Source organism: Arvicanthis niloticus, chromosome 8 (genome assembly GCF_011762505.2).
Source record: "Arvicanthis niloticus isolate mArvNil1 chromosome 8, mArvNil1.pat.X, whole genome shotgun sequence".
NCBI classification, from domain to species: domain Eukaryota; kingdom Metazoa; phylum Chordata; class Mammalia; order Rodentia; family Muridae; genus Arvicanthis; species Arvicanthis niloticus.
Genome location: NC_047665.1, coordinates 69,953,570 through 69,970,441, shown reverse-complemented (window position 1 = coordinate 69,970,441; position 16,872 = coordinate 69,953,570). Strand labels below are relative to the sequence as shown.

The 16,872-nt window shown below is 43.7% G+C and overlaps 1 protein-coding gene across 8 annotated transcripts in view; it reads right to left on the bottom strand.

The window, feature by feature from the left end:
* Positions 1-460: 460 nt before the first annotated feature.
* The window catches only part of Armc3 (armadillo repeat containing 3), a 118,963-nt gene continuing 102,551 nt past the window's right edge, over positions 461-16,872 (bottom strand). For 3 of the 8 annotated variants that reach the window (XM_076939570.1, XM_076939569.1, XM_076939567.1), the window contains exons 14-20: positions 16,162-16,259; positions 15,200-15,301; positions 14,703-14,813; positions 13,649-13,696; positions 10,850-11,047; positions 7,665-7,827; positions 461-774 (exon numbers count right to left, since the gene is read on the bottom strand). In XM_076939570.1, the coding sequence (XP_076795685.1) occupies positions 565-774; positions 7,665-7,827; positions 10,850-11,047; positions 13,649-13,696; positions 14,703-14,813; positions 15,200-15,301; positions 16,162-16,259 (930 nt within the window). In that variant the 3' untranslated portion in view covers positions 461-564. The remainder of the gene's footprint in view (positions 775-7,664; positions 7,828-10,849; positions 11,048-13,648; positions 13,697-14,702; positions 14,814-15,199; positions 15,302-16,161; positions 16,260-16,872) is intronic. The other 5 variants (XM_034510350.2, XM_076939568.1, XM_034510352.2 and 2 more) reach the window with 3 other exon arrangements.

Genomic DNA, 16,872 nt, shown 5'->3' with positions numbered 1-16,872 from the left:
CTTGTCAAGTAAGTCTCACTCCCAAATGGCCAACCTGCCAAGTACAGGAGCCCGTGGGGGCCATTCTTATTCAAACCACGACACTCATCTCCCCAGTCCCTAATCAGTGTTAAAAAATATAAACAAACATGAACAATTAAGTTAGAAAGTACTTTGAAATACTAGAGTCTCTTAAATCTTAAATCCAGACGAGGTGACTGAGACTCAATTGGACTGAGTTTATTTACACCAAGTGTTCTGAATCTCAAAGCCGAGCAGTGTGAAGTCCGTTCCATCAGAGGAAGCAGTTGCTGTGCACCTTCATAAAAGTTTCCTAAGCTCCAAGAGGGTCGAGTTGGTTTTACCCACGACAACCTTGAGTGGGGATGGAGAGCATGGGAGACCCCAATAGACCTGGAACTCTACAGCCTGAACACGGAGCACCGCATAAGCACATCCACAGCTTAATTTTACACAAAACCATTTCTAATACTTTTATTTTAAGTTATCTAATCAGCTAACGCCTCTCTCAGGAAATATGTGAAGACAATTTCTGGTTTGGGTGCTCTTCTGTTCCTCTGGCGGCTACAGAAAGCGGTAGAGTTCGGCCTCTTTGCTTCGCAGCTTCAGCAGGTTCCCAGGGTGGAACATGAGGTCCACGATGTACTCTTCGGGAGGAGGCAGGTTCCCGATCACGCCCTTCCGAGCCTCGTTCACCAGCTTCACTTCGTTCCACCCTCGGCTGTACTCACCACGCACCAGGCTGCAGCCTACCCCGATTCTATCAGCCAGTGCCTGCGGGAGGAATAAGACACCAGGGCCTCAGGGTCATTGGCAAGCTGATGGAGAGAGATCCTTAGTGGGTGAGAGTTAAACACAGGCATGCAATGAGGTTTGACTGCAAGCTAGAAAACGGACAATAGTGAGGTGGGAGCCATACATGGGCTGTCCCTGAGGGCTGACTGTAGACTCAGTGTGAGCCAGAGTGCCCTGGGATAGGACACTTTTCAGGAAGTAAATATAGTAGAATACAAGTTGGATAGGGTGGTTGGAGGGGAGCTATCCCAGGGCTCTAGCCCATGTATCCATCAGTCTGTGACCCAGGGTGCTCTTTGGCCATCGTAGACAGTGAGGTTAAAGCAAGTCCTATTTCCAGCCAGTCTGCTGTGTGATGTAGAAAGAACCACAGGGCAGGAGGCAGCAAACTGCAGCGAGCTCTCTGGCTTCAGACTGCTACCTCACTGTACTTGGTTCCGCCATCTGATTTCCCCTGATTTAGACGGGTGGTAGTTGTTGTTGTTGCTGCTGCTGTTGTTGTTGTTTTGTTTGTTTAAATGAAAGAGAATGTGGTACAACTCAGAAGCCCCAAGACCAAGTTCTCAACACAAAGGGGATTTATTTGACCCAGAGGGACAGAGGGCAAGGCATAAGAAACAAAGACAGGAGAGAGAGGACAAGGGAGAAGGGGGAGAGAACAGGATGAAGGGGAAGGGGTATTTGTTCCTGGGACAAAGGACTATCTCTGGATAGAGGGGAGACAGGTGTGACCCAGAGGAAAATGGCAGTTTATTAAAAAGTAAAAGGGGGAACCCTGTGTTAGGATGAGGTGTTTAATTTTAATTGGACATGTTAATTAGGTGAGCCAATGGGGGCATTTGATTGTTGGACTTCAATACTTTGATAGCTGGACCTTGGTTGTTGTGGATAGCCCTGGTGTTGCTTGTATTTTGATGCTAATTCCACTCTCTCCGGAGGGCTCCAGACAGGGAGTGAATCACATATACAGGTGGTTTCTTGTGAACCTTCTTCCCACCTTAACTTGTAAAATACAGGCTGGAGCCTATGATTGTGCAGTGGAAGGGAAGGTGGAGCTGCAAAGTTTGGGGGAGAAGGAGGAGGAGAAGGAGAAAGACGAGGAAGAATAGGACAATCTAGATTCTGCATGGCTTTAAATAGCCACAGGTAGCTATGAATATATCCTAAGAGGATTGGGATAACTTGTCTAATCCAGGCGAGCAGCTTTTATCATTGCAACTGGCTCTGAAATTATTGTGTGGGCATCTTGTGAATTGAGAACGTGTTGATATATAAGTCTAACTGATAAATTATAAGCTTCTAGAGTTTTGATTTACTGGGGTAAGGGGGTTTGTGACAACTAGCCACAGGGGGTGGATGATTGAGAAGAGACAAGCAGCTCTGAGGCAGGCAAACCAGAGCTGGGAAGACTACTGTCAGGGGTTAGCCTAGAGGCAGAGGCTGCGAGACTGTCACTGTCATCACTGGGGCAGAGAGTAGCTCGGGAACTTGCAGTTCTTTAATATTTCCCCGCAAAACTTGGTAGTCAGCTTCTGGAAGAGGAAGTGGCCAAATAAAGGAAAAGACCTTGGCGGCTAGTTTGGGGAATTCATTTTAACAGTTTTTAGCAAGGCTGAGGGAAAGGGGGAGAAGTTGAAGACTGCCAGAGCTGTGGTCACCATGCTTGAGGTAGCTATTGTCCCTTCGTTAAGAATCTTTAAAATAATTTAGAAACTTTTCTGCCATACCATAATGAATAAAAAAGCTTCTTTAGACTGCCTGGGTTCAGATTTCAACTCAGCCCGAATGCTTACCCACTAGTGAGACCATAAGCCAAGGGCTTGGCAAGCCTAGGCTTCCATCTCTTCTTCTGTGAGTTGGGGAGAAGCATGGTACCTTGATGGTTGTGTGAGGAATTAATGAGTGTCAAGTCCCATCCAACAAGGCTCAGTGTAAGTAGTACCAGGGGAAGAGAGCTGGGTTTTAATAGTGGGTGCATCCATGTTTTAATTGAGTATATTTGTTACTGTGCAATGACTGTCCCAAACTGCATAGTTCAGGACAGGCCAAAATTATAAAGCCTTGGTGGTCATTCTCAGGACTCTCAGGTTTTGATTTTGATACTGTTTGTCCTTGAGTTGAAAATGGCCTAGAAAGCAGTAAGCACAGAACAAAAATTATCAATCTGTCTCCCCCAAAGTTCAGTGGGACACAAAGACTGTGTGTGAGACTTTCTCCAAAGACACATTTACTGGTATGTCTCTTATTTCCTATTGACACACTTTAAATCAATACAATAATTACCATCTGCTGTTTGCTAGAACAAAACTGAGGTAAGGTACTTTAAGGTCACTGTAGGTTATGACCTAAAAGAAGATTCAGACATCTGCCTCCAGTGTGCAGCCTGAGGCAATTTGTGAGTTTGTGAGTGAGTAAGCGAACTTGTATCTAAATAGCTGTTTTCCTTGTAATGTGGAACACACATTTTAGCTGCTGAAAAGCATTAGGAAAATGCCAGTAATGGGCTGGAAATGGCTTGACACACACTTCTACCTTAACGTAGACAGCCCTGTCACTTTCTGCAGCCTGTGCATCAGAGTGGACAGGACTGACAATTGGTCCTGGGTGGCTGGCAAGGCAGCTATGAAAGATGGAGGAGAGTATAGGAAGGAAACAAGTGAGTGAGTGCAGGGATAATCTCTTATAGACTGTGTGGAAACATCACCTGTCAATTAAAGCTGATGGCCCATTAGCAAAAGGCCATCAAAGTAGAAGGAGGGAGTTCCGGTAGAGAGATTTAAACTCTGGGAGACAGAGTCGTGAGATTTGCCCCCAGACTCTGAGGAAAGATAACCAGCCGTGTGGCAGACATAGACTAGATTAGATGGGTTAAATAAGTTACAAGTTGAAATAAGCCTAGCAAAAGTCCATAAGCATTGTGAGTAAATGATAAGCCCCCAAGTCATGACTCTGAAACTAGGATGCTGGGGGAAGAGCTGTTACAAGTGAGTGAGTGACTTGCTGGCTGCCTACGAGCAGGGAGTAAAGCCAAACAAGGGCCATTGGTCTGGAAGAAAATGGGATAAAGAAGATGCGTGGAGAATATAATGATTGATCGATTGATCGAGAGATTCAGAGAGCACCTTGCTTAGCTAGTGGTGGAATGCTGAGTAATTGCATGACCCACGTAGCTTATGAGGGCGATGGGTTCAGAGTTAGGGACTGAAGATCCCTGTGCCCTCCCAAACGGTATGCTGAAGACCTAGCACTAATAATGTATTTGGAGGTGAGACTTTTGGGAGGTAACTAGGCTTAGAGGAGCTCTTGAAGGTGAGACCTCCCTCCCCAGGAACTAGAAAAACAAGAAAATAGGCCTGCCTGTGGTGGCATACACCTTTAATCCTGGCACTCTGAGAGGCAGAGGCAGGCAGACAGATCTCTAAGTTTAAGGCCAGCCTGGTCTACAGAATGAGTTCTAGGACAGACAGGGCTATGTAGAGACCCTGTCTCAAACAAGCAAACAGGAAGAGATAAGATGTGCCTTGTGAAGATGCCTCAGTAATGCAGCTGCCTGAAAACCAGGGAGAAGTCCCTACCCAGATGCAAATTGTCACATTTACCTTGGATTTCACAGCCTCTAGAACTGTGAGAAATATTTGCTGCTTAGAGCCCCTGCCGAACACCAGCCTGTAATGCTTTGTTATATAAAAAGGCATTTAGATGATGAATAAGATTGATGTAAACTGGAGTGTGATGGGATGATGATGGTCATGCCAGCTACTTTTATGCGAACTTGACACAAGGTATAATCTTCAGAGAGGAGGGAGCTTCAGTTGAGAAAATGCCTCCCATAAGCTCAGGCTGTAGGCAGGTCTGTAGGGCATCTGTTAAATAGTGATTGATTGGGAGGGCCCAGCCCATTATAGGTGGGGCCATCCATAGGCTGTATGGTCCTGGGCTGCGTATGAAAGCAGTCTGAGTAAGCCATAGGCAAACAAGTAGTAACACCACTGCTCCATGATCTCTGCATCAGCTCCTGCCTTCAGGTTGCTGAGCTGCTCTGAGTTCCTGTCCTCACTTCCTTCAGTCATGGACTACAATGTGGATAAACCCTTTCACATCAGTACTAACCCTAAGACAATGGCTAATGGTATCTCTCTGCTTGTGACTCACCCTGGGCCTCTATCTGAGAGCTTTTCTAGACAATTTAACGGGGGAGGGAAGAATCCTTGTGAGATATATCGTGTGGGAGGCTGTGAAGATAAGCTCTAGTGGAGACCCCAGTACATCTGAGATGTTAAGACTATAAGAAATGAGCTAAGGAAAGCTGCAGATGCAAAACACAGCTTGTCCAAGAGAGTTGTCAGTCATGTGCTGTAGGAGACAGAGCTTTAGGGGCAGGTCTTCAGAAGCCCAGTTGATTCTATTACAAGGTCAGCATGCTAAACATGGTGGTATAGGAACTGCTGTTTTCCCTGTTGAAGTTTTTGTTTTTGTTTTTAAAGGCAAGGCTTCTCTGTATAGTCCTGGCAGTCACTCTGTAGACCAGATTGGCCTTGAATTCAGAGATCTGCCTGCCTCTGCCTCCTGAGGGCTGAGAGCCAGTGTACCCAGCCCTCCCTTGAGTTTTGGTCTTACTTTGACCCAACCTTTTCTTTCTATGCTCCTGTTCCTTTCTTTTGCGAAGGCAACGTTTGTTCTGTGATATCATATGTTAGAATTATGTAACTTGAAGAAAATATTTCTATGAGAATCATAGTTAAGGGATTGCTCTGATTCTTAGACCCAATGACAGAGCTGTTAAGATCTGGGGGAGTCTTAAAGATAACTGAGTGCAGTTTGCATTACAAGCTGCCATTGAGACTTTCAGGATGAGACATGGAATCTTTTCACTTAAAATGATGAGTTTAGTTGTTAAATTGGTAAGGGACAGTCTGACTAGTAATAATTCATTGTCAACTTGGTAGGTTTTAGAATCATCTAGTAGACATGCCTCAGGGTATCTGTAATAACTGGAGAGGGAGGAGAGAAGAGCCACTCTGAATGTGGCCAACAGTATCCCAAGGGCTGGGGATGGGGTTTGGGGTGTCCCAGACTGCATAAAGGGAAGAAAAAAAGAACAAAGTTCAGTGTCTCTCTTCCTCTGCTCCCTGACTGTGGCTGCTATGCTTCCCCATGTCCTTGGTAAACTGAACAAAACCCCCTTTCCCTTAAATTGCTTCTTGCCAGGTGGTTGGTCACAGAAAGGAGAAAAGTCATTAATACAGAATTTTATAAGTATTTGGGAGATGGAAGAAATGTAATTTTTCAGTCTGTATGTTCAGGAAATGCTTTCTAAGTTCCTACACAGTGGATAAAAGACCGTGCTTTCTTAACTTTCACGTTTTTCCTATGTTCAGTCTTAGTGAATGGTGTTGTCTTCTCTGCTTGCTCTGCCCAGGACCTGGGGATCATTCTTCTCTTCCTAGGCATTCTCCCAACTACATGCAGGCAACTACCAAGTCCTGCTGGTTGCTACATCTGGGTCCTCTCAGCTTTATCCTCCTTCGACATGGAGCAACATTCCTTAGAATATGTCACCTATACTTGTCTGGCCACCTACTAATGGGTCATCCTGCCTCTAGGTGTATGTCTGTTCTAATTCATTCCCCTGCCTACACCATGAATTGGCTTTCAAAATCACACACACATACACACGCCTCACAATTTTTAGTGTTTACTCAAATTTTAGAGTGAGGGGCAGATTCATCTGATGCTTCATATCAGGCCGTCAAATATGTACGAACTCTCTATGTCCCTTCCTCCCTCCCTCTTCTGCTTTCTACCTACATGATATTCTCTGCATTCCTTAAGTGGATAGCTGCTTCTCATACCACCGTTATTTTAAGTGTAGGTGTTTATATTGTTTAGAAAATTGTTTTTTATAGCTAGTGAAAATTTTTTTACATATTTATATCTCTCTGAGTGTCTGTGTGTTTCTCTCTCTATGTGTGTGTGTGTTTATGTCTGTGTGTTCTTCTCTCTGTGAGTTTTTATATTTATCTCTCTGTGTTTGTGTGTTTTTCCCTCTATGTGTGTTTGTGTATTTCTCTTTGTTTGTGTCTTTCTGTGTGTGTGTGTGTGTTTCTCTCTCTGTGTTTGTATGTTTCTCTCTGTGTATATGTGTGTGTTTATCTCTGTGTGTTTCTCTCTCTGTATGTTTCTATCTCTCTGTGTTTGTGTGTTTATCTGTATGAGTGTGTTTGTATGTTTCTCTGTGTAAATGCTTGTATGTTTCTATGTGTGTATGTTTGTGTGTTTACTTTTCTCTGTGTGTTTGCATGTTCACAGCACCTTCTTCTCTATGTGGATCCTCTATGTGACAAACTCAGGTCATCTCCTTTGGTTGGGAAGTGTCCTTACCTGTTGAGCTACCTTCCTGGCTCTGAGGCTTGTTTTTAAAAGGCAGAGTCTTGCTGTGTAGCCTATGGTGGCCTCAAACTAGAAAATCTTTCCACTTCAGCCTCCCGGGAACCAGGATTTCAGGTGTGTGAGCCCCACCACACCTGGCAGCTGATAGAACCTTATGGAGCCTCTAACAGATTGGCTGTAGGCACTTCTTAACTGCAGAGTCTATCACAGTCCTATATCTAACCCTGGAAGGACAGGAGGTAGATGATACAAGTGAGTATAATTCTAGCAGCCTGATGAAATGTATGTGCAGGTCCGTGTGTGTGTGTGTGTGTGTGTGTGTGTGTGTGTGTGTGTACATAGTCAAAAATATTTCAAATTAAATAAGTATAAATGCAAAGATTGATATCCTGTTAAATATTAGCAACAGACTCATCTTGATAAGATAAAGGCAAAACTTTTTAACCTAATGACAAACGAGACAGAAATATCTTAAATACCTTGAAAAGCAACGCTCGATGATAAAAGATTCCCTTCTTGATGTATCCAATTGGTATGACATTGGATTTCAGTTGAAATTTCAACTCACTTATATGAAGTTCCCAGCTGAAATCAGCTAGCTTCTCTTTTGAAATCTTACCGCCCATTTTGTCTGCCACATACCTGTGCTCATTACATTGAGATAAAAAACAGTTTTAATCACTTACTTTGAATAAGAATTATATATATGTATATATATATACATATATATATTACACATGTAAAAATTATATATATATAATTGCACATGTAAAAACTATATTTCCTATGGTTTTTATTTGTTTTACTTAAAAAAAATAAATATACCTGCAAGGAAAAAAATCAGCAAGCTGACTCTACTGAGACAATCACAAATACATATATAAACTGAAATCCTGGTGATCTGTTTCAACACAATGAAGAAAATGAGTGCTAAGATTCCAGTGGGTATAACATAGGCCAAATGACTATCACACTAAATATAAATGTAGTTTTAAATTTTTATCTTACTTTTGAACAAGTAAGTGTTTTAGTCTGAAAGCAGAGGCATTTACTAATTGGTGAGCTTTCTTCTTTCAAGGAATTTAAACTCAAACCAGGAACCCAGTCAAATCTCCCATTAGATCCACTGACATTTTCAAATGGCAAGAAAAAAGACCTATTCTTTTGAGACAAAGTCTCAGCATGTGGCCAAGGCCTCCTTATGAGGCTCCTCCTGCCTCTGTCTTCTCAAGACTCTTAGTATACTGGAGTAGCCCAGTGCAAATTTTGTGACTTTTTTCTTTTAAAATTTATCTTTTGAATTACGAAAGATATGGCATTATATAACACTGACCTCAAAGGAAAGTGAAAGAGGAAGAAAAAGAAAAATACATTGTGGGGGTAGCAGGTGTGTGGGAGATAGAAATTAGGATAGTTTGTTTTGGGTTCCCCCTACCAAAAGTATGGTCTCCTATGATAATGTCAATAAACATTCCTAAAAATTCTCTGTAACTAAGAACATATGTCCACCCCCCCCAAACTTTGGCTATACTATGAAGAATAATACCTTAAACCTGAAACAAGGAGACAAACAGAGGAAAGAGAAAGAATATTGTTGGAGGTGGGGGGTGAGCAATCTCTCCCACCTGCCAGAGACCTGAGGTAGGGAGAGGGCCCAGAGGGCCTATGGGAGCCACTTTAGCTGAGAATCCTAGCAGTGAGGGACATGGATCCTGAAGTGGCCACTTGAGCCAGGCAGGACTCCCAGTGGACAGATAAGGACAGCAACCCACCCACAAAACCTTCTACCCAAAATGTGTCCTGCCTACGAGATGTGCAGGGACAAAGATAGAGCAGAGATTGAAGGAATGACCAGCCAATGACTGCCCTGAATTGAAACCCACCCCACGGGCAAGACTCAATCCTTGACACTAACGATGATACCCTGTTATGCTTGCCAACAGAAACCTATCATAACTGTCCTCTGAGAGGCTCCACCCAGCAGCCAATGGAAAGAGATGCAGAGACTTACTTCTACCTGAACAGTAGATGGAGCTCAAGAGTCTTGTAGAAGAGTTGGGAGAAGGACTGAGGGGCCCAAAGAGGACAGGGACTCCGTAGAAAGATCAACAGAGTCAACTAACCTGGACCCTTGGGGACTCCCAGGGACTTAATCACCAACCCACCAACCACAGAGCAAGTCTGGGCTGGACCTAGGTTCCCTGAACATATGCATAGCAGATGAGCAGCTTGGTCTTCATGCAGGTCCCCCAACAACTGGGTGCAGGGGCTGTCCCTGAACCTGTTGCCTGCCTGCCTGCCTGCCTGCCTGCCTGCCTGCCTGCCTGCCTGCCTGCCTGCCTGTGGATACCAGGCCCCTCAAAGGATCCTTTTGCCAGTCCTCAGTGGGAGAGGATACACCTAGTACCTCAGCACTTGATGTGGGGGCAGGGGTGTGACACCCAGAGGTGGGCTTCCCCTTCTCAAAAGGGAAATTGAATGAGGGGAGGATTGTGTGAGGGAGTACTGAGAGGAGAAGAAGGGCTGATATTGGGTTGTAAAGCGAATAAATAATTTTTAAAATAAAACACACAAGAAGAAAACAGAACAGTGCAACTAAGCCAAAACAAAGGGCAACCCCAAAGCTTAGCAAAACCAAAGTAAGCAATGAGGAAGGGAGGTGGAGCAGAGCCGTCAATCCATCAGCCCCTCACGTGGTGGGACAGACCTCTGTCATTGTCTTGCTCCTTATCGTTGGTACTACTGGACAAATGTTTACAAGTCAGAGTTCTACCTGAGCCATCAAGCTTAAGGACACAGGAAATCCTTCTAGAGCCAACTGCCCTGAATCTCCACCAGTTCTGGCTGACAGAAGTCAGGGATCTGGCAGCTGCGAGGCTCACAGTTGTCACTTCCGGGTTTGAGGACCGCTACTTGACTCCCGCCTGGAGTGGACAGAGCTCCAACTCCCACACTGCGGCCCGGCAGCTTGCCCGCTGGGTTGTGCCAGTCATGGAGCCGATCCCCTCTTTTCAGTCCTGCTCCCTTACCGCCCTTAGAGACCTGCTCAGGCCTCTTTAATGGAAGGAGCCCAATGGAGGATGGCAACTTTGGAGGCTTACACAGGGCTCTGTTCTGCCCAGCAGCAAAGCTATCAGAATGCTCACAGCCCACTCCAGAGAGATAGCAGATGAACCAGTGGACACCCATCCGAAAAGTAAATTTATATTAACGAAACAAAGCAAAAAATAGCAGAGGAGTTTAGAAAGAACTCACAGTCGGATGCCTTTAAATAATGAGTACCTCATACAGCTAAGGAAAGATTTAATTTTTAAACATAGATTCACTCACAACCTCCCAAGGATCATACCAAAGATACCTCTTAAGAGCTTAGCTAGAAAATAAAAAGCAAAACAAACAAACAAAAAACAGGTGTTTGTCTCTAAGCAACATCAACTCTGATTCACACAGAAATGCACCTCAACTGAAATGAAGAGCATTTGTGTACAACTTCACTGCGCTTCTGCCGCGGACTCGGAGCACAGGTGTCATAAACCATTGCGGTTTAGTTTGTTGGTTTTATTTTAAAGTAACTTTAACTTTAAACCCCTGGAACTTTTAAAGCTTCAGAAATTCCAACAGATATACAGACAGAGGGGAGAAAGGGAAAAGGAGAGAGACTCACTTGGCAAGAACCTCAATCTGTTCCTTAATGTTGACGATGGGCAGAATGGACTTGGTCACCTCGAGTACATACAGACAGAACTCAGGGTCAGGAGGAGGGTACCACTCTTTTTCAGAGCTGCCTTCCGTGAGCTTGGGCGCTGCCTGCACCTCCTCTTCCTCTTTCACTTTCTCTTCTTCTTTTTTCCCCTTTCCTTTCCTTTGAGAGTAAGCAATAACAAAATCCTATATCCTGTTGATGAAATGACTAAATACTAACTATGTTCTGAATTAATCTGAGAAGCATTAGGGAAATAAAGAGGGGGTAATCAGGAAGGGAAATTAGTTAGAACAAAATATATTGTATGTATGTATGCAAATGCTATGACAAAGCTCATTGTTTTACATCTATATTAAAAGTTAATTGAAATTAAAAAAAAAAAAAAAAACCTAGAGACAACCCAAATGTCCTTCAATAAAAGATAGGCATATAGTGGTAAGACCATACAATAAAATACTGGTTAAGAATAAAAACGGATAGGCTACTAATGCACAGAACAATTTGGAAGCATCTCAAAGGCATTATGCTGGCTGGAAAACATCAGTGTCAGATGTAACACACCAATGATCCCATGAAAGTCATTCTTGGCTGGACCTGGTAGTCCATGCTTTTAATGCCAGCACTCAGGAGGCAAAGATAGGCAGATTACTGTAGATTCAAGGCCAGCCTGGTCTACAAGTGAGTTCTAGGCTAACTAGGGCTACATAATAAGACCTTGGGAAGGCAAAAGTAACAGAAAACCACCACCAAGTCCGAGCATCCAGAAGGAAGAGCAAGCTGCAGTGTCAGGGCAGGGCTCTGGGATGGCTGATCGCGTCTACTCTGACTATGGTGTCAACGGTTACACAAATTCCCTCTTTAAAATTCTGTAGCATTTTAGACAGAAATTGGGTTAATTTAAAACTTTTTTGCTTGTATCATTTTCATATTTTTTCCCTTCTGTTTAGCCCAGGCTGTCCTGGAACTCGCTATTTACACCAAGCAAGCCATGAACTCAGAAATCTGCCTGTCCCTGCCCCTGCCCCTGCCCCTGCCCCTGCCCCTACCCCTGCCCATGCCCCTGCCCCTGCCTCTTAAATGCTGGGATTAAAAGCGTGCACCACCACCGCCCGGCTAATTAAAAACTTTAATTGTGCTGGGTACTCTGCTTACATCTGCATGAGTTATTATTCACTTTACACCAATTATCCCTAGCATGGTAGGTGGAAAAGCTTGCTCTTCACACACTTCCATTGGCTAACACTATGCACTAGCCACTGTATTCCTTGAATCCATTTTCTGTTCAGCACCCTTCCCGAAAACAGCTTGTCCTAAACCTTTGCCCACCCCACTCGCCTCCCCCAGCCCCACATGTTATAATTACTTTCAGTATCTCTTGCTGATGGATACTGTCTTCTCTGTCACTGGTCCTCCTCAGGATTACTTTGCCAGCCTTTTGTCAAGGGATGGCACTAGTCTAGAGTGATGGAAGGGCTGGCAGAAGAGCAAGTGACTCTGCCTTAGGCAGTGCTATAATAAACGTCATGACCAAAAGCAACTTTTGGCTGGGCAGGAAAGGGTTCCCCTCAGCTTACATCTCTCAGGTGACACTCTATCACAGAGGGAAGAAGTCAGGGCTGGAACTTGAGGCAGGAACTGAAGTGTAAGCCATGTAGATATGCGGCCTACCGGCTCACTCCTCATGGCTTGCTCAACCTGCTTTCTTATACACCCCAGGACCCCAGGGATGGTACTACTTACCGTGGGCGGAGTCCTTCAACATCAATCACTAATAAAAAAAAATAGTCTTCAGACTTGCTTACAGGCTCATCTGCTTGAGGTCATTTTCTCAATTAAGGTTCTGCCTTCCCAGAAGACTCAAGCTGACAGAAAACCAACTAACATATCCTCTGAGAGGAAGGGAAAGTTCTCCCTAGATCGTCGTCACTACAGCCCCTTTGCAAGGAATTCAAAGAAACTTAAAGGATGCAAGAGTCTCGGGCAGGGCTCAGACTTCCCACTCCACAGCTGACCCATACTCCTGTGGTCCCTCTTTGTATTTTCAGCTTTAGTAATTTTTCCACTTAATAATTGTCAAGGGGCAACTGTAGTAAATGAGACTCTTATGGCAGACCAGTCTTTGGTGAACACATACTCATACTCATGTGGGGTCACATCAAGAGGTCTGTCGAAATATGATTGGGTGGGGGTATTCAGAATTAATAAAAAGACCAAGTCCCAGGGGTCCAGGTAGGTCAGAGCAGGACAGTGTGGACTGGCCAGTATCCCCCAGCTGCTGACCCTGTAGTGACAAGTCTCAAGACCAACTGTAGCTGGGGGGTGGGGGAGCGGAGTCCTAAGTGCTTCTGTTGATCCTTCCCTCTTTCTGACTGACCTCAGTTCTACACTTCAAGTTTTCTAGCTGACTTTGTCACCTAGTCACTAGTCGCATGTAAATAAGAACGTCAGTTTTAAGGTAAAGGAACCTTAGCTGAACGTGCCACACCCTTCCTTGTATGCAAGGATGCTGATCTTTTTGTCCTGTGTTCTGGAGACTAGACTCTCACAATATTAAGATTAAGCAGTAGATCTTACTGAAACAATTCATTACCTGACTGACAAGGAACTTAATTTGTTCCAGATTCAAACAAGCCAAGCATATGGGGCTAACCTGGGACCAGGCAGGAGCAGCACCTACGTTAAATAATTCTCAAGTATTGGGCTTATGTTTCAATGAAGCAAACTGGGGGTGGGAATTATTTATCTTTACCCATTACTTACCACAGAAGGTAAGAGGAACAAATCAACTGAAGTTTACTTTTCTTTTTACTATTTTGAAAAAAAAATCAAAGATTCCTTCAATTGCTATTATTAAGTACAAATCATTCTTTTTCTCCCCACCACCACCCCCAACTTTTTTCAGACAGGTAGTCCAGACTGGTCTCCAACTCTCTATGAAGCCTAGGATGATTTTGAACTTCTGATCCCCCTGCTTTCACCTCCTGAGTGCCGGGATTGCAAGTGTGAACCACCAGGCTGTGGTTCTGTCCCACTGGGGATTAAACCCAGGCATTTGTGCATATGAGGCAAGTACTTTGTCCATAGAGCCAAATGGGATTTTAGAATACGTAAAACCATAGAAGCACAAAGCACACGGCAATTGTTCCAACCACAAGAGCTATCTCTCTCTGGTACTTTGTGTTGCTTCTGTCCTGAGGGTAGGGGACACAGCCAGAAAAAGGATCGAGAGAGTACCAACAGGAAAGGACACAGGTACATGGCCTACTGCAAGAAGCTAAGCCCCTTCCCTCCCATCCCCCATCACGGGCTGGGTGGGGGACACCAGTAGCTGAGGACAACTGCTGCCTCTATTGTCCTTTTGGAATGAAAGCCATTGCAGTACTTGATGGTAATAGTTACCAGGATAACCTGATTTATCCAGAGACAGGAGAAATTCTGGGTAAACTTTTCAAAGAAAGCACAGAATAAAAACAAACGCTTAAGCTACAACTCATGTTTTTTGCCTCATTCAATACATAGGTTTCAAAAGTCAAACTTCTTTAGAGTAGTGCGGGGGGGCTCAAACCCAGGTAATGGCGCTTGCTGGGCAAACTTTATGGCACCAAGCTTTGTAAGGCCCAAGGGGTGGCTACTAACTAGGAAATTTTAGGTGCTAGGTTGTGGCTCAGTGTGAGCCCTTGTCCACCATGGAGACCTCAGGGTTCCATGCCTAGCACAGAACAAAGAAAAGCAATCTCTCCCTTTCTGCACCCTTGTTGCATCATTACAAGTTGTCATGATTGTAACTGGGAGAAGAAAACAATGAGTTTCCTACCTTACTCCTTTCTCTTTGGAGACACCTCCTCTGCTAAGGACAGTGTTCCGTCCTGATGCCGGCTCTGATTTTTCTTCTGTGGGAGATCCAAATCCAGCACTAAAACGAAAACTATTTTTCTTTTTTGTCATTTGAAAAGATCACGGCTTATTCTAGTCATACTAACAGTGCCAACAGGTGACATTTAAAAGATAATTGATTTAGAAGGTCCTTTTTCTTCCATCAAGATTGGGTTCAGTCACCACTACAGTCAAGGCCTATTCTATCTACAGTTTAGAAAACTCAGCCTCTACCAGGGCTCCTCCATGTCTCATTGCCCCCAGACATCTGTGACACATCGGCTTACAAAACAATTATGCAGCCAAGTCACCATAAGAAGAAAAAGAATTGATTTACCAAAATCTAAAACTCTAAACACCACCCGCCCCGCCCCCCCCCCCCCCAATTTTTCAACCATCTAGGCAGGTTGATTGCATGTTGACAGGCTGTGTCCTTACTTGGCCTTCTCCTTGCTTGCCCTTCTTAAGGAAGATGAAGAAGAAATACTTCGTCCATATCCAACGTCTGACGATTTATCCTCCATAGACGGAGGTGGAGAGCTAAAACATTACACATCATACATTTGAAGTTAGGTACAAGCTAAAAATTTGTCAATGCTAACTTTGTCCTGGAAACAGATTTCTTGGGAAAGTCATATTTGCAGAAGACTAACAATGGTGCTATATTATTTTTAAAGGCATAAAGAACTTAAGACAAAACTTCCCCCAAGCCTGAAATGGATTTAAATGTTGAGCTGGGGCTTGGGCTGTAGCTCAACGGGCAGAGGGCTGGCCTACCACTCACAAAGCCATCCATTTCATCCTCTTCATCACATAAACCGTGACTGGTGATGAGCACCTAGAATCCACTCAGTGGTGGAGGCAGAAATTCAAGGTCATCCTTAACTTCAAGAGGGGTTTGAGGCCAGCTTGTGCTACAAGTGGTCCAGTTTAAAAAGGCAAAACTTTGGAAGCCAGCATGGTGATGCACACCTTTAATCCCAGCACTTTAGAGGCAGAGGCAGGTGGCTATCTGTGACTTCGAGGCCAACCTAGACTACATAGTGAGTTCCAGGCCAGCCAGAACTACATAGTGAGACCCTGCATTATTTCAATGCTAGTTTAATTTTTAGAGTTACCATTTATCTATACTAAAGAAAAATAATGGGTACACATTTCTGGATATTTGTCAATATTTTCTACACTTTACATCCTTTGGTTATTTTTTCAGATCCACTGGAAATTGCTAACATGGAGTTCAAAGAAAATATGAGTTGTCCCATGTCAGGCTGAGTGGACAGACCAGCTCTTATTTTCACCATGTAGGATACAGCAGGGAGATCTTGCACTGGGAACCTTTCCTACTTGCATGTTGACAAGCAAACTCCCCTCCCTGCAGCACCCTTCCCCCAAGGTCTCACGTGTCAGATTTATTGTTGACTAATAGAATAGCACGTTGATCATTCAGGTCCTGTAAGCACAGTTCCTTCAGTGGCAAAAGTTTGGTGCCAGGATTTATCTGTAAGATAATGTGAGCACAAAAGCAGGTTCTCTGCATGTTTTAGAGTTTAAACATGAATGCTAATAGTTGTTGGCAGTTTGAAGAATCTAATTCATTCATGTACACACAAACTGTAGATAAATAATACAAACTAGATATCAGGTAGGTACATACATACATACATACATGGGTAGATACATAGATACATGATAGATGGATTGATAGATACATAGGTAGATAGATACATCCATATATACATACATAAATTAGATACATAGTAGATACATAGATAGGTACATAGAAAGATACATGTATACACACACACACACACATATATATATATACACACACAAGATATATAGATAGATACATAGATACATAGACAAATGGACAGATGGATGGACAGATGAATGGATGGATAGACAGACAGACAGATACATAGATAGATTGATAGATACATAGGTAGGTAGGTATGTATGTAGATAGGTAGGTAGATACATACATACATATATAGATACATAGACAGACAGACAGACAGACAGACAGAGGCAGATAATCTCTATACATAATTAGATGTGGAAGCCAGAGCTTGCAGACACACTCTCCTTTATACCCACATTCTTGCTGGTCT